Here is a 24,483-nt window from a genome sequence, read left to right as displayed (position 1 = left end):
CCTTTCCCTTCCCTTCCTTTCCCTTCCCTTCCCTTTCCTTTCCTTTCCCTTTCCTTTCCCTTCCCTTTCCTTCCCTTTCCCTTCCTTTCCCTTCCCTTCCCTTCCCTTTCCTTTCCCTTTCCTTCCCTTCCCTTTCCTTTCCTTCCCTTTCCTTTCCTTTCCCTTCCCTTCCCTTTCCTTTCCTTTCCTTTCCCTTCCCTTCCCTTTCCTTTCCTTCCTTTCCTTCCCTTCCCTTCCCTTCCCTTCCCTTCCCTTCCCTTCCCTTCCCTTCCCTTCCCTTCCCTTCCCTTCCCTTCCCTTCCCTTCCCTTCCCTTCCCTTCCCTTCCCTTCCCTTCCCTTCCCTTCCCTTCCCTTCCCTTCCCTTCCCTTCCCTTCCCTTCCCTTCCCTATCAGCTGAAGATGGCTGCTCTGCCAGCACACCATGTAAATTTGACAGCATTCCCAAACCCCTGTCCTACATAAATGTGAATACATTCCATCTGAGAGGGACCTGCTGGTGGAAGAGCAGCGTTGCTAAATCATTCAGAAGGTTATTGTTTGAAGCACTTGCAGTCAACCCTGGCTTGGCTATTACAGCTCACAAAAAAACCCCCAAACCCAAACAAACAAACAAACAAACAAAAAAAAAAAAAAGAGGTGGAGGAGAAATAAAAACGAGTGGGGAATCATAGAAACCTCTTTCAATGAAGGAGCTTCTGCCCAGAGGTCATCAAGGTATAAAGAGGGCATTGTCAAGCAGCAGGTCTGGCTCCAGCTGCAAGCAGCCTCCTAATTATTCACTGCCAGTTGCTTGCTGGCTGCTGCCCTTGACTTATTTACACTCCAACAGATTCCTGAAGTGTGTTGATTTAAGAAAGATGCACCCAGAGGCTGTGGGAAAGGGGGGAGCAGGACGGGGAGGGAAGCCCTTCAAAGGAATCCAGCCCTGCCCAGAGGTCTTTTGTTGCACTCATTAAGCCCTCCCGGTGAGGCAGAGGTGGGAGCTCAGGAAGCTGCTGCTTTGTGCATTAAGGAAGTGTGGTTTGCTGGAGGCAGGAGGTTAAAAAGCTTTCCTGTGCTCTGCCTTGACTTCTGGGTGGCATGCTGGAAGAAGGGCAATGAGGCTGGTGTGAGGGGTCTTGGATGCAAGTCCTCTGAGGAGCAGCTGAGGGGACTGGGGTTGTTCAGCCTGCAGGGGGATCTCATTGTTCTCTACAACTCCCTGAAAGGAGGTTGAAGGCAAGGTGGGGCCAAGAAGCAAGCAACAGGACAAGAGGAAATAGCCTGAAATTGTGCCAGGGAAGGGTTTAGATTGGGTGTCAGGAACAACTTCTTCACTGGAAGGTTCATCAGGCACTGGAACAGGCTGCCCAGGGAGGTGGTGGGGTCACCATCCCTAGAGGAGTCTGGATGAGGACCTCAGGGACGTGGCCTAACAGCTGTGTACAGGGAGATGTTAGGTTATGGCTGAACTGAATGATCCTCAGGTCTTTTCCAAGCAGGAGACTCTGGCATTCTATGAAGGTGGAGTGATGTTGTAGGAGTGGGGGAAATTGGGGAAATGATAGGTCCTGTGCCCAGACCCCAAGTGCCCTGGTGCAGATGGGAAGAGCTTTGCAGTTGCTGAAGGATGTCCTCTCCCTGATGTTACCATCTCCCCTGCAGTAAATCCCCTGCTTCCTCTGAACATTCTCTGTCATCCATACACAAACCCACACAAATCCTCATCTTCATCCTCTTAAGAAGCACAATTCTGGGTCCTGCAAGGCCTCTGAGAAGGCACAAGGTCCACAGAGAGACCTTGCACAGGCTCTGAACTTTCTTCCTATGCTTCAAAACCAGCAGTTGACAGCTCTGAGTTTCTAAGCTGGTTTCAGACATTGAATTGATGATGGAACTCTAAACATCTACATCTGCTGGAAGGTGTCCAGAGAAGGGCCACAAGGTTGATCAGAGGGCTGGAGCTCCTCTTCTATGAAGACAGACTGAGAGAGTTGGGGTTGTTCAGTGTGGAGAAGAGAAGGCTCTGAGGAGACCTTCTTGTGGCCTTCCAGCATCTGAAGGGGGCTCCAAGAAAGCTGGGGAGGGACTTTTGAGGGTGTCAGGGAGTGATAGGACTGGGGGGAATGGACCCAAACTAGAAATGGGGAGATTCAGATTGGATGTCAGGAAGAAATTCTTCCCCATGAGGGTAGTGAGACACTGGCACAGGTTGTCCATTTCCAGAAGCCTCATCCCTGGAGGTTTTTGCAGCCAGGATGGAGGTGGCTGTGAGCAACCTGCTGTGGTGTGAGGTGTCCCTGCCCATGGCAGGGGGTTGGAACTGGATAATCCTTGAGGCCCCTTCCAACCCTGACAATTCTGTGATCTCTGTCCCTTACTCTTGACTGATTCATCCCTTCCCCAAGCAAACATTTCAAATGAATTTGTCTTCTCCTTTTTTTTTTTTTTCTCTCTTTTTCAAGCTTGCAAACTGCAGAAGCAACTGAACTGGCTGCCCAGGAGCTGTGTTTCCAGGTGTCAGCCTGATCTTTGCCAGGGCATGATGAGGTAAAGGTTTAACTGCCCAGAATGAGCTGGGTCCACACTACCTTTAGCTATGCAGGATAAACCTTTCCACCTCTGCCAAACTGTCTCCTAGGTGCATCTGCCCATCTTGGAGATGCCCACCTAGGACACTGATCTCCAGGTGCTGGTGCAAGGTATCCAAGCCTGATGCCAGGGGCAGTCCCACAGGATGATGATGCTGTACCAGTGTGCTGTTGATCTAGCTCCAGGTGAGAAGTGGTTATTTTTTCCTTGTTACTTTGCTGCTCTGTGTGATGCTGTCCAGCACCTTGCAGCTCCAAAGGTCAGGACCCCATCCTGTTTCTCCTGAAGCTGGGCTGGATGTAATAATTTATGTGAAGAACTTGTGCCCAATGCTGCCACCAGACCTTTGTCCCCACCTGCCCTGGCTGCTCTGGCAGCACAAATCCATTTGTACAAGGAGGGGAAGATGTCTCCCCCTGCTCAGAGGTGTGGTGGTTTTTGGCAAGGGGTTTTCACATTCAGATGCTCCCCTGGAGAGGCCACACCTGGGGTATTGTGTCCAGTTCTGGGCTCTCCAGTTCATGAGGGACTGCTGAGTGTCCAACAGAGGCTCTGAGGCTGCTGAAGGGACTGGAACATCTGTCTGAGGAGGAAAGGCTGAGACCTGGAGCTGGTTAGTCTGGGGAAGAGAAGGCTGAGAGGGGAGCTGATCAATGCCTGCAAATATCTGAAGGGTGGGGGTCAAGAGGAAGGGGCCAGGCTCTTGTCAGTGGTGCCCAGTGATAACACAAGGGGCAGTGGGCACAAATTGGAACCCAGGAAGTTCCACCTCAACGTGAGAAGAAGCTTCTTTGCTGTGAGGGTGCTGGAGCCCTGGGGCAGGCTGCCCAGAGAGGTTGTGGAGTGTCCTCCTCTGGAGACTTCCAAAACCCATCTGGATGCATTCCTGTGTGCCCTGCCCTGGGTGATGCTGCTTTGGCTGGGGGGGTTGATGATCCCTGGAGGTCCCTTCCAACCCTTCCCATCCTGTGAGCCCATGATTTGTTGCACCAGATCAAAGCTGTTAAAACCACCACTTAATGTTGGCTGATGAGTCCAGTGGGAATTCTCATTTCACCAAACCTCAGTATTTTCCTTCTAAATCCCAGAAAAAAAAAAAAATCAGTAACTGGGTATGATAATTGCATCTTCAGATCAGATACCAAAAGGAATAATCATAGGATCATAGAATTGTCAGGGTTGGGAGGGACCTCAAGGGACATCAATGTGACCTTCTTGTGGCCTTCCAGGATCTGAAGGGGGCTCCAAGAAAGCTGGGGAGGGACTTTTTAGGATATCAGGTAGTGACAGGACTGGGGGGAATGGAATAAAGCTGAGTGGGAGATTCAGACTGGATGTGAGGAAGAAGTTCTTCCCCATGAGAGTGGTGAGAGCCTGGAATGGGTTGTCCAGGGAGGTGGTTGAGGCTCCATCCCTGGAGGTGTTTGCAGCCAGGCTGGATGAGGCTCTGGCCAGCCTGCTGTAGTGTGAGGTGTCCCTGCCCATGGCAGGGGGGTTGGAACTGGCTGATCCTTGTGGTCCCTTCCAACCCTGACTGATTCCATGATTCTATGACTCTATGTTCATCTAGTTCCAACCCCCCTGGGATGGGCAGGGACACCTCACACTAGATCAGGTGCCAAGCATGGGCTGAGCAGCAGCCTGCCTCTGGGAGCCCAAACATCAGACATGGAAAATCCTGCAGAATTCAGGTGAAGATCTGCATCTGCTGCCTGAGAGCTAAGAATAGACCTTAGTGTTTATACTGGCAGGGGAAGGGGCTGAAATCACAGAGATCTTCAGAGAGCAGAGATGCTCAGCCAGCTCTGCTCAGGAGTTGTGTTCCTGGAGCTGAGGTGGAAGGCTGCTGCCGTCTCAGCTGAGGCAGGCAGCTCCCCGCGGGCCCCCGGCGGCCAGGCGGAGCCTCCTGCACTAGACGGACGCCAGGCTCCCCCCTGCTGCAAGGCAGGAGGCAAGCTGCTGCCTCAGGGTGTCTTAGGATCATGGGGTTGTGAGCTCTAGGTGAGTGGTTGGACCTGAGTAGCTCAGAGGTCTCTTCCAAGCTCAGCAGTGCTGTGCTTCCATGGGTCCTTTCCAGCAAGGTGCTGGGCAGCATCACTGAGGCAGTGCTGGAGGATGAAGGTGAGGATTGCTGCCTACCCCCACAGTCTGCTGTAGAATCAGGGAGTCACCTGGGCTGGAAGGGACCTCTAAAGCTCATCCAGTCCAACCCACTCTGCAGTCAGCAGGGACATCCCCACCTAGATCAGGTTGTCCAGAGCCCTGTCCAGCCTCCTTTGAATATCTCCAGGGATGGGGCCTCAAGCACCTCCCTGGGCAACCTGTTGCAGTGTTCACCACCCTCAAGGTGCAGAACTAGTTCCTAGCATCCAATTGGAATCTGCTCTGCTCTCATTTCCAACCATTGCTCCTCACCCTGATCACTGCAGGCATTCATAAAGAGTCTCTCTGCAGCCTTCTTTAGTCTCCTTCAGGTGCTGGAAGGCAGCTCTTAGGTCTCCCCAGAGCCTTCTCTTCTCCAGGCTGAACACTCCCAGCTCCCTCAGCCTGTCCTCATAGCAGAGGTGCTGCTTAAAGGGGAGGGAGCAGCCCATTGCAGTGATGTCTTGTGCCCCACTGGCTGCTCCTCCACCACACTGAGGTCCCCATGTGCTGTGCTTGTCTCATGTCTTTGTTTCAGGGATGGCTTTTCCCACTCAGTTACCCTCCAGGCCCTGTCCTCCTCAGAAGCTGATTTCTGACTGCATCAGAGGATGACGTGAAACAGCTAGTGGGAAAAATTCAAAATATCCTCTGAATGAAAAATAAAATAAAATAGAGGCCTCACAGCCCTAACAGCTGCCTGAGTCTCTCTGAAATTCCCATACTTTCAGAACTGTGCCACTCTCTCCTGGGACCATGACAACAACATTCAATTTTTCCCCTACTTCAGATGCCTTCAAGCTCAGGAATGTTTCCAGAAGCACAATAAATGCCTGCTTCCACTCCTAGTTGAATGCATCTCTCTTTCCTCCCAAAGATGTTTCTTCACCAAGAGAAGCCCAGTAGGGTGGGGCTTGGAAGAGATCCCTGGAGATCATCCACTCCAACCCCCCTGCTAAAGCAGGGCACCCACAGCAGCTTGCCCAGGAGCATAAGAGCCAGATGGGATTGTAAGCTTTGTAGAGAAGGAGACTCCACAACCTCTTTGGGCAGCCTGCTCCAGGACTCCAGCACCTCCATACCAAAGAATTTTCTCCTCTTGTTCAGATGGAGCCTCCTGGGTTCTAGTCTGCACCCACTGCCCCTTGTCTTGTCACTGAGCACACTTTCTGCATTCCCCTTTTGTTCCTCATCTCTCCAACTGAAGGTGAACATCTCCCACCCTGAAAAGTACATAGGTGGAGGATGCTGTGTCCCTTCTCTCAGTCCACATCTTCAGTGGCTGGGGTAAAATCATTCCTATATAGATTAAAGCACAAGAGAGGAGAATCAGAGACCATGAACCAGGTTGGATGAGGGTTGGAGACTTTGTTTCATTAAGTCAAGACAAGAAGAGAGTGTGAGGTGGAGGTTGGAGACTGTTCCATCAAGGCAAGGCAAGAGGAGAGTGTGAGGTGGAGGTTGGAGACTGTTCCATCAAGGCAAGGCAAGAGGAGAGTGTGAGGTGGAGGTTGGAGACTGTTCCATCAAGTCAAGAAATGAGGAGAGTGTGAGCTGGAGGTTGAAGACTGTTCCATCAAGGCAAGGCAAGAGGAGAGTGTGAGGTAGAGGTTGGAGACTGTTCCATCAAGGCAAGGCAAGAGGAGAGTGTGAGGTGGAGGTTGGAGACTGTTCCATCAAGTCAAGAAATGAGGAGAGTGAGAGCTGGAGGTTGAAGACTGTTCCATCAGCTGAAGGATCTGCTCTCCTGGGAGAAACCTGGCAGCTGAAGGATCTGCTCTCCTGGGAGAAACCTGGCAGCTGAAGGATCTGCTCTCCTGGGAGAAACCTGGCAGCTGAAGGATCTGCTCTCCTGGGAGAAAGCAGCAGTGCCAAGCACCAACTGCAGCCAGGCCTCTCCCCTGCTGGTTTCACACTGCCTACATGGCTGAGGTGCCAGCAGCCCCTTCAAGGAACTTAGTCAATGCTTGCAAAGCAGGTGAGGGCTCATGGGCTTAGGTGTGGAGGGAGAGGATTTTCACACCAAACCAAGCTGCTTTTCTTTCCCCCCCCCCTTTTTTTTTCCCCTTTTTGACACTCTCTGCCTATTTGGCTTTGCCATGCCATGGCCCTCAGAGCCAGCTGGATGCTGGGGCTTCTCCTCTGTGCCATGACAAGAAGTCACACTGGTATTTTTTGCTTTGCAAAACAAGTGTGCCAACAGATTTTTGGCAGTTGGCTCCCTCCATGTGGCTTTTGGAGAGTCCTGAGTTCCCTTGCTTCAGCAGTATCAAGTGTTTGCACCCAGAGACATGGCAAAACAACTTCTCCTTGGGTTTGATGGGAGTTCTGCTTCACAGAGAACTTCTGAGGTAGGGAGAGGTGTCTGAGCTCATCAAGTCCAGCTGCTCACCCAGAGCTCACAGTGCCACCCCTGCTGCTAAACCTCCACCACTGAACCACTGCCCTTAGCACCACAGCCCTGCAGCTTTTAAACCCCTCCAGAGATGGTGACTCCACCACCTGCCTGGGCAGCTTCCAGTGCCTGAGAACCCTTGCTGGGAAAAGAAAAACCTTCCTTATATTTCCTCTTTCTTAATATTTCCTCCTTCCTTGTATTTCCTCCTTCCTAATATTTCCTCCTTCCTAATATTTCCTCCTTCCTTGTATTTCCTCCTTCCTTATATTTCCTCCTTCCTAATATTTCCTCCTTCCTTGTATTTCCTCCTTCCTTGTATTTCCTCCTTCCTAATATTTCCTCTTTCCTTCTATTTCCTCCTTCCTTATATTTCCTCCTTCCTTATATTTCCTCCTTCCTTATATTTCCTCCTTCCTAATATTTCCTCCTTCCTAATATTTCCTCTTTTCCTAACTTTTCCCTCTCCCTTAGGAGGAGAGCCTGAGGGAGCTGAGGGCTCTGTAGCTTGGAGAGGAGGAAACTGAGGGTGCCCTCATTGCTGTTGATAAAGATGTGCAGGATGAGTGCCCAGAGGCTGGAGCCAGGCTCTGCTGGGTGATGCCCAATGCCAGCACACGGGGCAGTGAGGGAAGTTGAGGCATAGGAAGTTCCATGGAAACAGGAGGAAGAATTTTTTCCCTGTGAGGGTGACAGAACACTGGAACAGGCTGTCCAGGGGGGTTGTGGAGTCTCCCTCTCTGGAGATATTCAAGACCCACCTGGATGTGTTCCTGTGTGACCTGCTCTAGGTGCTCCTGCTCTGGCAGGGGGGTTGGACTGGATGAGCTTTGGAGGTCCCTTCCAACCCAGGTGACTCTCTGATTCTACAGCAGACTGTGGGGTTTTGCTGTGGGGGTAGGGAGCAATCCTCACCTTCATCCTCCTGCACTGCCTCAGTGATGCTGCCCAGCACCTTGCTGGAAAGGACCCATGGAAGCACAGCACTGCTGAGCTTGGAAGAGACCTCTGAGATCCTCAAGTCCAACCACTCACCTAGAGCTCACAATCCCACCACCTCTTCATGCTTTCTCAAGCTACTGCATTGACAGGACAAGGGCTGATGGTTTTAAACAAACAAACAAAAAGGAGATTTAGACTAGATACAAGGAAGAATTTTTTTTACTATGAGGGTGGTGAGAGCCTGGCCCAGGTTGCCCAGAGAAGTGGGAGATGCTCCATCCCTGGAAACATTTCAGGTCAGGTTGTCTGGGGCTCTGCTGTAGTTGCAGATGTCCCTGCTGAGTGCAGTGGGCTTGGACTAGCTGACCTTGAAAAGCCCTCTCCAGCCTAAAGCATTCTCTGGTTCCATGGTTTTGAGACAGGCAAAGCCAGAGGGCTCTGTGTGATTCAGCAGTTCACAGCATCCTCCAACCATGAAAGCCAAGGTGTAGAGGAGCTCTTGGAGTGCTCAGGTCCCCTGGCCACTGTTGGTAGCAGGTGCTGTGGAAGGGAAGGGGTGGTTGTGCAGCTCTGAGGCATGGGTGAGGTGACAGCAAGGCTGGAAGCTCTTTCTTCCTGAAAGCACTGATGCAAACCTAGCCTGAGAGTTAGGTAGGTGACAGCTGTGGAGAAGTAGGTGGTTTGGAGGTGATGACAAAGAAGTGGTGGAAGGAAAGGGTGCTCCCAGCAGCACATCATCATCCAGAGTGCTCAGTGCAACATCACACCCCAGGCAGTGCCAGGGCTGTGCCTGGAGCCAGAGCCAGCTGCCCCCCGTGCAGCTCACAGCAGCCAAGCTTCTCCAAGGAAATGTCAGGGGGACAGACTGCTGAGCTGGCCTCAGCTGCCTCACACAGCCCTGGGCAGCCTGGCAGGATGAGCTCTCCTGACTCACTGGGGAGCACACAGAGAGGGGAGCACCACTGGCTGCATCTCCACAGGGCACACACGCCCAGGAGCAAAGGCTGCCTGAGCCACATGCAGATACACCCCAGGCAGCCACCCACAGCTCCACAGCCAGGCTGCAGCAGGCTGGTTGGAAGGCACAGCAAGGGGGAAGGCAGGAGAACAAAGGGTTAAGCAAACCCACAGCTGCTGCCCACGTTGGAGGCAGGAAATGCCAACCAGAGGGACCTCGACTGGCTGGGGAGGTGGAGCTGTGCCAAAGTTCCAAAGGGCTGAGTGCAAGGACCTGCAGCCCAGCTGGGGCAATCCCAAGCACAGAGAAAAGGCTGGGTGAGAAGTGGGTTGAGAACAGCCCCGCAGAGGAGGACTTGGGGGTGCTAGCTGCTGAGGCACTTGACATGGGCCAGCAAGTCCTGCTGGCAGCCCCAAAAGCCAACCATGCTCTGGGCTGCAGCAAAAGATGCAGCAAAAGACTGAAAGAGTTGGGGCTGTTCAGCCTGGAGAAGAGGAGGCTCTGAGGTGACCTTCTTGTGGCCTTCCAGGATCTGAAGGGGGCCTACAAGAAAGCTGGGGAGGGACTTTTTAGGATCTCAGGTAGTGACAGGACTGGAGGGAATGGAATAAAGCTGGAAGTGGGGAGATTCAGACTGGATGTGAGGAAGAAGTTCTTCCCCATGAGAGTGGTGAGAGCCTGGAATGTGTTTAAGCCCTGGAGGTGTTTGCAGCCAGGCTGGATGAGGCTCTGGCCAGCCTGCTGTGGTGTGAGGTGTCCCTGGCCATGGCAGGAGGGTTGGAACTGGCTGCTCCTTGTGATCCCTTCCAACCCTGACTGATTCTATGATTCTATGTGTGGCCAGCAGCTCAAGAGAGGTGATTCTTCCCCTCCACTCTGTTCTGCCTGCAGTACTGTGTCTGGTTCTGCTGCCCCCAACACAAGAAAGACATGGAGAGGGTTGGAGAGGGTCCAGAGGAGGGTCACAAAGATGCTGAGAGTGCTATGGGGAAAGGCTGGGGCTGTTGAGCCTGGAGAAGAGAAGAGCAGCCTTCCAGTACCTGAAGAGGGCTACAGGAGAGCTGGGGAGGGTTGTTGGACAAGGGCTTGGAGTGACAGGATGAGGGGGAATGGCTTTGAGCTGGGAGAGGGGGGATTGAGACTGGAGATGAGGAAGAAATTGTTGGCAGTGAGGATGGGGAGAGACTGGCACAGGTTGCCCAGGGAGGTTGTGGACACCTCCTCTCTGGAAGTGTTTAAGACCAGGCTGGATGAGGCTTTGAGCAGTCTGGTCTGGTGGGAGGGATGGACCTGGATGATCTTTAAGGCCCCTTCCAACCCAAACCATTCTGTGACTCTGTGATGATTCCTGTCCCAGCACAAGGAAGCTGGACAGAGAGGTGTGAGATTTAGGAACCATGTCCATGGGTGAGAGCACAGCAGGGATGGGCAGGCTGGAGAGCAGCCCCTCTGCTCCTGACCCTTAACAGCTACAGCCAGTCCCAGCCTAAAGATGCTCTGTCAAATAATTTTGGCCCAGGCTGGTGGTGGAACTCTTCCTCAGGTGATTACACAGCCAGTGCTGCTCACCTGCTAATGGTGGTCAGCAGAGCCACACAAACAGGGGGACAGGTGGGCCACAAGGGCTTCAGCTCTGGGGAAGTGAGGAGTGCAGGATGCTGGAGGGCTGAGCAGATGCCAGGGAAAGCTCAGGGAACATTTCTGTCTTGCTCTCTTAGAGCTCTGTGTGCTCAAGAGGATAAGCCATGTCCAAATGTGGCAATTAGGGCTTCTGTTAGAAAATCCATAGCCTGCTGGAAGGGGCTTCTGACAGGCAATGATAGGAGATCAGCAGAGCACTGAGGGGCTCTGAAGCTCCTGCCAGCAGCTCTGTTCTCTGTGAGATGGAGCTGTTGATAAGCAGTGACATCCCATTTGGAGGGGTGCAGCCTCCCTTCATTGTCATTCTTCTCCTCTAACCCTTTGAGGCTCTACCTGCATGCAGCAGATCCCCCCCACCCCAGCCAGTCACCCCTCCAAAGCTGGAGAGGCAAAAGAATGTCCATTGGAAGGGATTCCCCAAGCTGCCTGTCCCCACTTCACTCTGCCTGCTCTCCTCCAGACAACTGTTTGGCCAGAGACAGGTTTGTGTCCTCTGCCAAAGCAGAGTGGGACCCAGGGCATGGCTTTGAGACTAAGAAACTAAGTCTTAGGCACTTCTCTTTGGGAGAGAAGCAAACTTTCATCACCTTCCCAAGAAAGGCTTTTCTGGGCTCAGGCTCAACTGCTTGGGTGTTACAGCAGTGTAGGAGGTGGTTCTGGTTTTAAGGTTCCTGAGAGCAGTCAGGAGCTCAGACAGGGAGGAGAGGGAAATCCAAGAAGTGTGAAATCTAAGCCCTAGCATTGCTGGTTTGTTTTTTTTTTTTAAGTTCCTGAAGAAGAGGGAAATGGCAAACTGTGCCTTAAGCTGGAGGCTGGATCCTTGGAAACTCCTCCAATTCTGACTTCTGAACACCTTCTATTTCTCTTTGCAGCCAGGTTTGGCTCTCAGTTAGGCTATTCAGACCTTGCCTGCTGTGTGTGCAGTTTGCCTGCTCACCTGCTGGAGCTCTGAAGCTGTCTTGCCACCCTCTTTAGCAAGCCACTGGCCGGCTCCAGCCAAAGCCCCACCTCCACCAGATGGTGCTGGGAGTGCCAGTGGGAAATGCAAGAAGCAGGATCACACAGTCCCAGCATGGGGAGGGCTGGAAGGGACCTCTGCAGATCATCCAGTCCAACCCCTACTGCTGAAGCAGTGCACCCACAGCAGCCTGCCCAAGAGCACAATCCCAGGAGGAGTTTAGTGGTCTTCAGAAGACTCCACAGCCTGCTCCAGGGCTGGCACCCTTACACCAAAGAATCAGAGAATCATAGAATCAGTCAGGGTTGGAAGGGAACTCAAGGATCAGTCAGTTCCAACCCCCCTGCCATGGGCAGGGACACCTCACACTACATCAGGCTGGCCAGAGCCTCATCCAGCCTGGCTGCAAACACCTCCAGGGATGGAGCCTCAACCACCTCCCTGCACAACCCATTCCAGGCTCTCACCACTCTCATGGGGAAGAACTTCTTCCTCACATCCAGCCTGAATCTCCCCACTTCCAGCTTTATTCCATTCCCCCTAGTCCTATCACTACCTGATATCCTAAAAAGTCCCTCCCCAAGAAGCTGTTCCTTCAGTTCAAGTGACTTCCACCTCTGCCCTGCCCTAACTCCAGGTGTTGCAGTCTGGAAGCTGCCTTTCTCTCAAGCTCAAACCACTAAAAGCATTCACCTTGCTTGGTGGCAGCTCTGGAATGGATTTGTTCAAACCCCAAATGCTTCCCAGATCCCCTCTCTACAGGGGACAGTAGATCTGGATCCAGATGTTGGGAATTCCCAGCTGGCAGATGCTAAAACCTTGGCACTTTTAAAGTCTGCTCTTTCCAAAAGCTGTGTAGCAATGGTGTGAGGCTTAAGGGCTTGTTGGTAGTGAATCACTGGGAGGCAGAACTTGGTCTGAAGCACACCTGACCCCTCTGACTTGGGGGGTGCCTGTGTGAACAGCATACAAAAGTTCACTTCAAGGTGAGGTTCAAACCCAGAAGGTTCCAATGCTGTGAGAAATGCCTTGAAAGGGTTTAGAGGAGTGATGGGAAGTAGAACCTTGGCTAAAATGGCAGATGGCATCTTCACAGGCAGGAGAACCTCAGGACGTGGCAGCAGGATGGGCAAGCACTGCAACAGCCTCAGGAGCTCAAAGATTTTTCCCACCCTGTATCAGGCAGAGGAGTCTGAAAATTCTAGCAGTGACCTCCACCTGGGCAACTCTGGAACCCTGGATCCAGTTATGGGCTCCCCAGTTCAAGAGAGGCAGGGAACTGCTGGAGAGAGTCCAGCAGAGGCTACAAAGCTGCAGAGGGGCCTGGAGCAGCTCTGTGAGGAGCAAAGGCTGAGAGCCCTGGGGCTGAGAGCCTGCAGAAGAGCAGCCCGAGAGGGGATCTGATCAGTGCTCAGCAAGAGCTAAAGGGTGGGGAGCAAGAGGCTGGGGCCAGACTCTTGTCAGTGGTGCCCAGGACAGGACAAGGAGCAATGGACACAAACTGGAACCCAGGAGGTTCCATCTGAACAGAAGGAGAAAGTTGTTTGGTGTGAGGCCTGGAGCAGGCTGGCCAGAGAGGTTGTGGAGTCTCCTTGTGTGGAGAGCTTCCAAACCCCCTTGGCCTTTGTGATCCTGGGCAAGCTGCTGTGGGTGCCCTGCTTGAGCAGGGGGCTTGGACTGGGTGATCTCCAGAGGGCCCTTTCAATCCCCACTGTGTTGGAATTCTGTGACCCAGCAGACCACCAGAGAGTGCTCCATGGGAGACCACTTGCATGGACACCAAGTCCCAAGGTGCTTCAAACCTTGCTTCAAGTCCCCAGGCTGGCACAGCAAAGGGGCAGGGTAAAAGCTGCAAGGTTTGCAGGACAGAAGGCAAGAAGGAAGGATGCAGACACAAGAGAAACACAAACTGAGCACTCTCTCACTTCTGACTCCTCTTTAGTGCATTGAACAGACTCTGCTGGGGTTTTTCTTCCCCTGCCAGACTGGCATCAGCCCAAATTAAAACCAGAGGATATTTTTCACAGTGCAGCTTTTTCTTTCTCCCCCTCCTTGCTCCCATCCCATTACTGTTATCAGCCATGGGTAGCTAATATCATCGAGAGACTGAGCACCAGAATGAAGCTTGGAGCAAAGCTCAGTCAAGCAAAGCTCACAGGAGGGAGGAATGGCCACTGGGTGCTTGGGCAGCTCGGCATGATCCACCTCAGCAGGAAGAACAGGCCTGAAAATCCCAGGAGAGTGGCTGGGGGGAAGAACTAGCAAAGGAGGCTTTTTGTCTGCTCCTCCACAGGAGGTGAGTTTGAGACTTGCATGCAGCAATGTTGGTTATGGGTCAGGCTGTCACCTCAGGTTACATCATAGAATCAGAAAGGTTGGAAAAGACCTCTAAGGTCATCAGATCCAACCTTCTACTCAACACCTCCATGACCAGCAGACCATGGCCTGAAGGGCCACATCTACTCATTTTTCTGAACACCTCCATGGATGGTCTCCCTTTGCTCCCTGTGGAGCACCAGACATTGGTTCTCAGCAGCTTCCTGGGGAACCAGCTGGAGCTGTGCAGCAGATGGGGCCAGAGGAGGTTGAGCAAGGCATGGCCAGGCAGCTGAATCCAACCTGGAGCATGGCACTGCTGGCTCTGCTGCATTGGGCAGAGCTTTGGGTTGAGTTAATTTAAATGTTTTTTAACAAATCAGCCCTCTGCACTTCGTAGGATCATGGAATTGTCTGGGTTGGAAAAGCCCTCTGAGATCACTGAGTCCAACCAGCAACCCAACCCATCAAACCATGGCCCCAAGTGCCATGGCCCCACCTTTCTTGAACACCTCCAGGGATGGGGACTCCACCACCTCCCTGGGCAGCCTGTGCCAATCCCTCACCACTCTTGCAGGGAAGAAATTCTTCCTAATCTCCAACCTAACCCTCCCCTGGCACAACTTCAGGCCATTTCCTCTTGTCCTGTCATTAGTTACTTGGGAGAAGAGGCCAACACCAGCCTCACTCCACCCTCCTTTCAGGGAGCTGTAGAGAGCAATGAGGTCTTCTCTCAGCCTCCTCTTCTTCAGGCTAACCAACCCCAGCTCCCTCCGCCTCTCCTCACAAGCCATGCCCTCCAAACCCCTCACCAGCTTTGCTGCCCTTCCCTGTCCCTCTTGCAGCACCTCAATGCCCTTCTCATGCTGCAGTGCCCAAACCTGGATGCAGTGCTTGAGGTATTCAAACCCTGCCTGGATGTGTTCCTGTCTGACCTGCTCTAGCTGCTCCTGCTCTGGCAGGGGGTTGGACTGGATGAGCTTTCCAGGTCCCTTCTGGCCCCTAACATTCTGTGAGGTCTCAGAAGTGCTGAGCAGAGGGGCACTTAGTCAACACACAAAAATCTCTTGCTGGGTAACTTTTCCCTGAATGTTTCATTTCTCCTTCTATCAATTTCTGCCCCAGCAGTGATTTTCCACCTGAGCCCAGATGGATGGTTTTTGTTTGGTTGGGGTTTTTTATGACCAGGTTTGCAAATGCCAAAGTTCCCCAAGAACCAAAGCAGCCTCCTGTTTACCTGACCAGGATACTGTTTTAAAAACCTTCTGCAAGGGGAAAAAAAAAAACAAATCAAGAAAGAAACCAATCAAAACCAAACTCTGCATAAATAGCAGCCAGCTTGGCATCATTATCTCAAATGCAGAAAACATTTGGGGACCTCTTTTATGTGCTGAATATTTCATTCAGTCCTGCAGTGCAGTGACTCCCTAAACCTTTGTTGGGCTGTGCTCTGCTTTTGAGGCTCTAATTTGTTGTTGCCATGACATTGTTAATGTCTGAAGTGCTTTTTTTAACCACTCTTCCTTTTTCTTTTTTTCTTTTTCTTTTTCTTTTTCCTTTCATTTTTCGGCTTTTTCTTTTCCTCTTTTCCTTTTTCTTTTTCCTTTTCTTTTTCTCTTTTTCTTTTTCTTTTTCTTTTTCTTTTTCTTTTTCTTTTTCTTTTTCTTTTCTTTTTCTTTTTCTTTTTCTTTTTCTTTTTCTTTTTCTTTTTCTATTTCTTTTTCTTTTTCTTTTTCTTTTTCTATTTCTTTTTCTTTTTCTTTTCCTTTTTCTCTTTTTCCTTTCCTTTTTCTCTTTTTCTTTTTCTTTTTCTTTTTTCCTTTTTCCTTTTCCTTTTCCTTTTCCTTTTCCTTTTCCTTTTCCTTTTCCTTTTCCTTTTCCTTTTCCTTTTCCTTTTCCTTTTCCTTTTCCTTTTCCTTTTCCTTTTCCTTTTCCTTTTCCTTTTCCTTTTCCTTTTCCTTTCCTTTTTCTCCTTTTCCTTTTCCTTTCCTTTTTCTCCTTTTCTTTCCCTTTCCCTTTTCCTTTCCCTTTCCCTTTCCCTTTCCCTTTCCCTTTCCCTTTCCCTTTCCCTTTCCCTTTCCCTTTCCCTTTCCCTTTCCCTTTCCCTGGGACCAGTTGCTGCCAAATGCTCACTCTTACAGGACAGACTGCACTCCCTGAATGTCCTGACCAGATCTAGTTGGGATCTTCCCAATCTGATCTCTGCTGAGGTGCTGCTGGTTTGGGTTTTGGTTTGGTTTGTTTTTTTTTTCTCTGGGTAACGACTCCTCTCTTACCAGGGGTTTCTCAATTCAGTGATATAATTCCCATTCAATGGGAAGAAAAACAGGTCCACAAGTCTTTGGGGGCCACAGAGGGTGCAAAGTGCGACTTAAAGCTTGATAACCCCATAATAGCTTTGGCTATTTCCTTGCTTGGGCCTCAGCTTTTATAGATGCATCTGAAAATGAGCAACAACCTTAGAAGGCATCTGAGTGTTTCCAGTGATAAAACTGCCTGCCCGCCCCAGGAAGGAACAGAGATTGACATTGCAGATAACAAACAAATGCCTTTGGTTTTCTCCCCATGCCAAGGAACACTGCTCTGCTCTCTCTCTCCTGGGCATTCTTCAATGTGCCTCATCAGGATGTTATGAAATGTGGCTCTCTTTGTTCTGTTGTAAAGCAGCAAAACAAGCCTTGGGCTCAGACTGGCTTCAGCAGAGCTGGATGTGCCCAGGCTGAGGATACGCCCTCTGTGTGGGGATGCTTCTGCCTGGTGTGGTCTGGGGGAAGAGCAGGGAAAAGAGAGGCAGTCCCCTGGTAACCTAGAATCATAGAACTGGTGAGGTCGGAAGAGACCTTTGAGGTCATCAAGCAAAGGGATGCCTGACTTCCGTGAGGTCATAGAACAGAATCATAGAACTGATGAAGTTGGAAGAGACCTTTGAGGTCATCAAGCAAAGGGATGTCTGACTTCCGTGAGGTCATAGAACAGAATCATAGAACTGATGAAGTTGGAAGAGACCTTTGAGGTCATCAGGGAAAGGGATGTCTGACTTCTGTGAGGTCATAGAATAGAATCATAGAACTGATGAAGTTGGAAGAGACCTTTGAGGTCATCAAGCAAAGGGATGTCTGACTTCTGTGAGGTCATAGAACAGAATCATAGAACTGATGAAGTTGGAAGAGACCTTTGAGGTCATCAAGCAAAGGGATGTCTGACTTCCGTGAGGTCATAGAATAGAATCATAGAACTGATGAAGTTGGAAGAGACCTTTGAGGTCATCAAGCAAAGGGATGCCTGACTTCAGTGAGGTCATAGAATAGAATCATAGAACTGATGAAGTTGGAAGAGACCTTTGAGGTCATCAGGGAAAGGGATGTCTGACTTCAGTGAGGTCATAGAATAGAATCATAGAACTGATGAGGTTGTAGAATCATAGAATCATAGAATTGTTAGGATTGGAAGAGACCTTTCATAGAATCATGGAATGGTCTGGGTTGGAAGGGACCTCCAAAGGTCATCCAGTCCAACCCCCTCTGCAGTCAGCAGGGACATCCTCAACTAGATCAGGCTGCCCAGAGCCCTGTTGAGCCTCAACTTGACTATCTCCAGGGATGAGATCTCAACTGCCTCCCTGGACACCCTGCTTGAACTTCTCTCTGCTTGCTTCCCACAGCTCAGCTAAGGCAGGCCCTAACCTAGGGCTGCTGCTGTCTTTAATACAGAGGCTTGGCAAGCTCAGCTCTGCTGTGACAACACACAAAGGTTTCAGTCTTGAAGACCAAGGTGGAGGCACAGGCAGAGACAGAGCACTTTAGAAACTGTTGCTGTTCCCAAAGTGGAGCTCTGAAGCTAAGCAGATTGCTGAGAGCAGCTCCCTGGACATATCACAGGGGCTCTATGCTCTTAGTGTGGTTTTTCACTCTCTGAACACCACTGAAATGTCTACTTGTTGCTTTCCTTCCCTTCAACAAACACCTGCAGAGAGCATACCAGAGGTCCAAGGTTGAAACATGCATGGAGAAACCTTCCACAGCTCGTTTCTGGCAGTGCCTGTAGCAAACCTTTGGTGTTCACACCTGCTTCATGAGGCTGGCTGACCTCCAGCAGCAAGCTGAGCAGCTGCCCCCACAGTCTCACTTAGGGGAACACACAGCAGCAGCCCCTCCTCTCCTGCTGCTGCCACAGTGCTGGTGGGGAATGGCAGAGGACCAGACAATGGTTTGGCTTGGAAGGGACCTTAAACATCACTCCAGCCCCCATGGGGAGGGACACCTCCTACTAGACCAGGTTGCTCAGGGTCCCATATCATACCACCAGAGTGCTGATGGGCAATGGCAGAGAGTCACAGAATGGTTTGGCTTGGAAGGGACCTTAAAGATCATCTAGTTCCAAACCCCATGGGGAGGGACACCTCCTACTAGACCAGGTTGCTCAAGGCCCCATCCAATCCTGCCCTTTGCTAATCCAGTCCTGTTTGCTTAACCACAGAAACCCAATTGCTCCCAAGATCTTTCCCTCTCTAGTGAATAACCTCCAAGTTCAAGTGGTGAAGGCCCATTTCCAATTTTAGAGATCTGAGTGCCAGCCCCAGAGTTCAGATGCAGATTGCTCTGGAGATCTACCAAATATGGGCTCCTGACAATGCAGTCCTCTTGGAAAGGTCAGAAGGGACTGGGAGTGCACAATCTCCTCTAGCTGGGTGAGCACACTCTGAGCTGCCATGCTGAGGGACATGGTTTAGTGGGGACTTGGCAGCAGGACTTGATGACCTTGGAGGTCTCTCCCAAGCAAAAATGATTCTGTTGTGTTCTGTGCTTTGGCCTGAGTGAGCCCTGGCTTTGAGCAGGGCTTTAAGAGTGCCTGTGAAGCCCAACTTTGCAAGGAGCATGATGGGATGGCACTTGGTGCCATGGTTTAGATAGTCATGAGGTGTAGGGTGACAGGTTGGACTCGATAAGCCTTGAGGTCTCTTCCAACCTTCTTGATTCTATGATTCCATGATTCTATGATTCTATGATGTGGCCATGTGAGCTCACTTCAGCCTTCTGTATGGATCCAAGCAGTGCACAATGCTGGCCCTGAAGCCCTGGAGGGTCCTCCCTGCCTAATGCAGTCAATGTGAGACTTGAAAACACTGAGCTGGAGCAAATGAGAGCGGTGTGAAACAGGATTGTGGTTCCAACAGCTCATTAGGAAGCAGTGTGAAGGATGCATTTTGTTTTTGTAACATAGAAGGTGGTTATGAATAGGACAGCTGGAGAGTGAGCAACAAAGGCTTGCTTCTTGAAATCTGGTGGTGGAAAAGACTATTATAGGATAGGCTGTCGTCAGAAACCACTGATTCACAGATGGCTTTGGGTTGGAAGGGACCCTGGAAGGTCATCTTGTCCAACCCCCTTGTGTTCAGCAGGGACATCTGCAACTAGATCAGGTTGCTCAGGGCCCCATCAAGTTTGACCTTGCCTGTCTCCAGGGATGGGGCCTCAATCACATCCCTGATCAACCTGTTCCAGTATTTCACCAACCTCATTGTGCAGAACTTCTTCCTTATGTCCAACATAAATCTGCCCTTCTCCAGTTTCAAACCTTTGCCCTATCACCACCTAAACAGTCCTCCTAAACAGTCCCTCCCCAACCTTCCTGTAGGTCCCCTTCAAATATTGAAATGCAGCTCTAAGGTCTCCTTGGAGCCTTCTCTTCTCCAAGCTGAACAACCCAACCCTCTCCCAGCCTGTCCCTGCAGCAGAGGTGCAGCTATGAGAAGCAGAGCAGTCAGAAAGCCATGTGCCTTGGGAGGGATTGCCTGCAATGCACACTGAGGCAAGCTCCAGCAAAACCAAACTCTGCTTAGAAGCTAAGAGGCTCAAGCAAAGACAGCACAAAGATCACCAGCTGGAAACCCTTGCATGCCTCATAAACATGGCAGCAGAACTTGGCAAGAGAAAAGCTTCCCAAAGCTTGTAGTACCAATAAGGAGAACAAAAGCTGGAAGAAAAATGGCTTTGAGACCTTGGGAGGTGGTGAGGCAAAAGCAGCCTAAAATTCCTCTGCCTTTGGCATCCCCAGCAGTGTCTCACTGGCTGAGCTGCCAAACCTGCCCTGCACCCAAGGCAAAGCAGCACACAACTGTGATGACAGAGGGGAGGAATGGAGGTGAGACCTGGCTCACACTTGGAAGAAACTCATCCCTAACTTTGCAGAGCCAGCTCAGGCTCGCTGGATGCTGACTGCTGGCATCTCTTCCTGAGAAGACAATTTTCCTTCCTTGCCTACCAGCACTAAAAGCTCATATCATTTTGGGTGAAACCTCAGCAAAATTGGCAAGCCAGCCCTTCCCCTGACCTCAGGAAATGCTCTTTACTTCTCAGTCAACACCTCCTGTGCTTGGCTCTGAGCCCATGGACAGTCAGACATGGATGGGAGCTGGGTTGAGCTTCTCTGCTCCCAGGGCTTGGCTGGATCCTGCTGCCCCCTTCCTGAGGAAGGCTAAGCAAGGATGCTGCCTCCTCTGGATCACCCTTTTGGCTTCCCAAGCCTGCAAAGAGCTATTTGGGAGCTGTAGGTCTGTTTGCACCTTCTCTCATTTATGGATGCCCATTTCTCCTATGCAATGCATTCCTCCCCCACCTACAAAACCTCTTCATGCTGGGAGCAATTTCTCTGCAGGACAACCTCAACCCCTCTTTTGCCATCAGCCTAACTACAAAGCAATTTGCTGTGCTCCAGGCATGGCCCAGCAGCCTTGATACCTGACTGAGCAACTGTAACGTACGGAGAATCACAGAATTGTTTCAGTTGGAAAAGATCATCCAGACCAACCATCAACCCAACCCCACCATGGCCAGCAAGCCCTGTCCCACAGTGCCATGGCCACAGCTTTCTTGAACACCTCCAGGCATGGGGATTCCACCACCTCCTTCAGCAGCCTCTTCCTGTGCCACTCTTTCAGTCAAGATTTTTCCTCCTCTCCAACCTAAGGCTCCCCAGGCACAACTCCAGGCCATTTCCTCTCCTTCTATCAGCTGAGACTAGGGAGGAGAGACCAACCCCAACCTCACTGCAGCTTCCTCTCAGGGAGCTGTAGAGAGCAATGAGGTCTCCCCTCAGCCTCCTCTTCGCCAGCTCCCTCAGCTGCTCCTCACCAGCCCTGTTCTCCTGACCCTTCAGCAGCTTAGTTGCCCTTCTCTGGACCCAATCCAGCACCTCGGTGTCCTCCTTGTGTATCCAGTAGGTCAGCCTGGATTAGCAACCATCCTTCCCACAAAGGAGCAGGCATCTGCTCGGGGATAGCTGAGGAATGGCTTCACAAGTGGATGACAGCCACACAGCTAACTGGAACATGTCACTGCTCCTATCTGTCCCTTCCTTCTCCATCCCCACAATCTCAGTGTAAATCAGGAGTAATTCCCCTCAATCAGTGGAGTTAATCTAGTCTTCAACCAGCCTGTAGGAAAATGAGGATTCCATTATAAATAGCCAGCCAAGGGGGAATTGCTTCTTGGCAGGGGAAAAGTATCCAGCAACAGCCACACCACCAACACAGAGGTCCTGTGCTGCAAACCTATAGCCCTGGGAAATGAAGAGCTCAGCGGATAGGAGGAAATGTGTTCAGAGCCCGTGGGTGAGATTTTTCTCTGGCTCCTGAGTGGGTTTTGACACCCGGGAGGGAGCTGATGTGCTGCCTGGAGTGATTCCTGAGGGATGGGCCATGGATGTGGGTCTCCGCTAGGCAAGAATCTGGCAGCCTGGGGCCCCCAGGGGCTGTCTGTCAAACCCCCTGAAGCAGACACAGGCTGGTTCATGTGTCCTGGGCTTTTGGGCTGCAGGTTTTCTCTCTCTGTCTCTGAACCCAAGGCTAACCATTGCCTCAGTGCATAACACCACTGCTTTACAGCAGCTCCTGAGGCTTTGCTGTTCCCCATCTTAATCTGGAGCTTGGTTTTGTCCTTCTTTTGAAGGAAATGCCAGGAACTCCTGCTTGTCCTTCCTCCACAAATGTTTTCACTTGGCTGAATGGCATCTTTCAGTTCCTACTGCCCTGAGTCAGGCTGGTGCCTGCTGCTTGGCTTAGACATCCTCACACCCCACTCAGTAGGTGAGGCTCATCTCACAGCAGTCTCTGGGGGCTGCAAGAAAGCTGGAGAGAGAGTTTGGACAAGGACTTGTGGTGATAGAACATGGTGGTGCTGGATTTAAGCTGAAAAAGGGCAGATTGAGACTGGAGATTAGGAAGAAATCCTTTACAGTGAGGGTAGGGAGACACTGGAACAGGTGGCCCAGGGAGGTTGTGGTTGTCCCAAAGGTTGTGGATGTCCCCAGGGTTGTGGATGTCCCCAAGGCTGAGGTTGTCCCCTCCCTGGAGGTGTTCAAGGCCAGGTTAGATGGGGCCTTGAGCAACCTGGGCTAGTGGAAGGTGTCCCTGCCCATGGCAGGGCTCTGGAACTAGATGATCTTTAAGGTCCCTTCCTAGCCAAACCATTTATGAACCTCTGACTCCATTGTGAGTGCTAAAGGAGTTCCCCCATGGTGCCTTTCCTTATGACCAAAGGACACACACCCAACTGATTAACAGCCTTAGCCAAACCTGCCTGTGGGGAATAAAACCTTCCTGTGTGGCAGATCTTCTGCCATCCCCTGAGCTAGCTCCAGCCTGCTGTGCCTCTGCCTAGGGGAAGGGAGGGTGCTGTCACCTCAGTGGCTGCAAGAGCTTGATGGCTGCACCCGAAGAGTGGCTGTCAATGGCTCCAAGTCCCAGTGGAGGCCAGGGACAAGTGGAGGCCCTCAGGGATCAGTCCTGGGACCAGGCTTGTTCAGTATCTTTGTTGGTGACATGGAGAGTGGCATTGAGTGCACCCTCAGCAAGTTTGCTGCTGACACCAAGCTGTGTGGTGCAGCAGACAGGCTGGAGGGAAGGGATCCATCCAGAGGGACCTGCACAGGCTGGAGGGAAGGGATCCATCCAGAGGGACCTGCACAGGCTGGAGGGAAGGGATCCATCCAGAGGGACCTGCACAGGCTGGAGGGAAGGGATCCATCCAGAGGGACCTGCACAGGCTGGAGGGGAGGGATCCATCCAGAGGGACCTGCACAGGCTGGAGGGAAGGGATCCATCCAGAGGGACCTGCACAGGCTGGAGGGAAGGGATGGCATCCAGAGGGACCTGGACAGGCTGCAGAGCTGGGCACAAGCCAACCTCATGAGGTTCAACAAGACCAAGGGCAAGGTCCTGCAGCTGGGTCGAGGCAATCCCAAGCACAAATCCAGGCTGGGCAGGGACTGGCTGGAGAGCAGCCCTGAGGAGAGGGACTTGGGGGTGCTGGGGGATGAGAAGCTCAACATGAGCTGTCAATGTGCACTTGCAGCCCAGAAAGCCAACCAGAGCCTGGGCTGCAGCAAGAGAAGTGTGGCCAGCAGGTCAAGGGATGTGATTCTCCCCCTCTACTCAGCTCTGGTGAGACCCCACCTGGAGTACTGCATCCAGTTCTGGAGCTCCTATTACAAGAGGGATGTGGAGGGGCTGGAAGGTGTCCAGAGAAGGGCCACCAGGATGAGCAGAGGGCTGGAGCTGCTCTGCTCTGAGGACAGCCTGAGAGAGTTGGGGCTGTTCAGTCTGGAGAAGAGAAGGCTCTGAGGTGACCTTACTGTGGCCTTCCAGGATCTGAAGGGGGCTACAAGAAAGCTGGGGAGGGACTTTTTAGGATATCAGGGAGTGATAGGACTGGGGGGAATGGAATAAAGCTGGAAGTGGGGAGATTCAGGCTGGATGTGAGGAAGAAGTTCTTCCCCATGAGAGTGGTGAGAGCCTGGAATGGGTTGTGCAGGGAGGTGGTTGAGGCTCCATCCCTGGAGGTGTTTGCAGCCAGGCTGGATGAGGCTCTGGCCAGCCTGATGTAGTGTGAGGTGTCCCTGCCCATGGCAGGGGGGTTGGAACTGGCTGCTCCTTGAGTTCCCTTCCAACCCTGACTGATTCTACGATTCTAAGAGCTCCCATCCCACCTGCCCTGGCCAGGCTTTGGAGGAGCAGGTTTCCCCTGAGGAGAAGCAGGGTGGTGTGGGGCTTGGGTGCAGCACTGGCACATCTTAATGGCTCCATCACAGAATCAACTACAGTGGTGTGGAAAGACCTTTAAAGTCATCAAGCCCAACCATCATCTACCAGGGCCAATATTGCACTTGAGCACCATATCTAGACTGATTTAACATACATCCAGGGATGGGGATTCCACCACCTCCCTGGGCAGCCTCTTCCAGTCTTTGAGAACCTTGACAGCAGAGAAGCTTTTCCTTGTGTCCAACCTAACACTCCCCTGGCACAACTTGATGCCATTTCCTCTTGTGCTTTCAGTTGTAACCTGTGAGAAGAGACCCACACAAGGTCTCCCCTCAGCGTCTCTGCTCTTCAGACTAAATAACCTCAGCTCCCTCAGATGCTGCTTGGAAGACTTATTCTCAAGACTCAGCAAAGCTCCCTGTTTGGAAGGAAAGGACTTCACAGCCACAGAATGTCTCCTCTGCCCTGCTCTGTTCCCCTGTCCAGGCTGATTTCAGTGTGGGAAGGGACTGGGCTGGCA

At 51.7% G+C, this 24,483-nt stretch overlaps 1 protein-coding gene across 5 annotated transcripts in view; it reads right to left on the bottom strand.

The window, feature by feature from the left end:
• Positions 1-24,483, bottom strand: part of LOC128973459 (guanine nucleotide-binding protein G(o) subunit alpha) — a 192,077-nt gene that overhangs the window by 73,892 nt on the left and 93,702 nt on the right. The window contains exon 4 of one of the 5 annotated variants that reach the window (XM_054389775.1): positions 18,307-18,326. The exons of the other annotated variants lie outside the window; for them this stretch is intronic. Within the exon in view, the coding sequence (XP_054245750.1) occupies positions 18,307-18,326 (20 nt within the window). The remainder of the gene's footprint in view (positions 1-18,306; positions 18,327-24,483) is intronic. 5 annotated transcript variants of the gene reach the window in all.

Source organism: Indicator indicator, chromosome 19 (genome assembly GCF_027791375.1).
Source record: "Indicator indicator isolate 239-I01 chromosome 19, UM_Iind_1.1, whole genome shotgun sequence".
Classification (NCBI taxonomy): domain Eukaryota; kingdom Metazoa; phylum Chordata; class Aves; order Piciformes; family Indicatoridae; genus Indicator; species Indicator indicator.
Note: the sequence above shows the minus strand (reverse complement) of the source record. Positions and strands in the feature narration are given on the sequence as shown.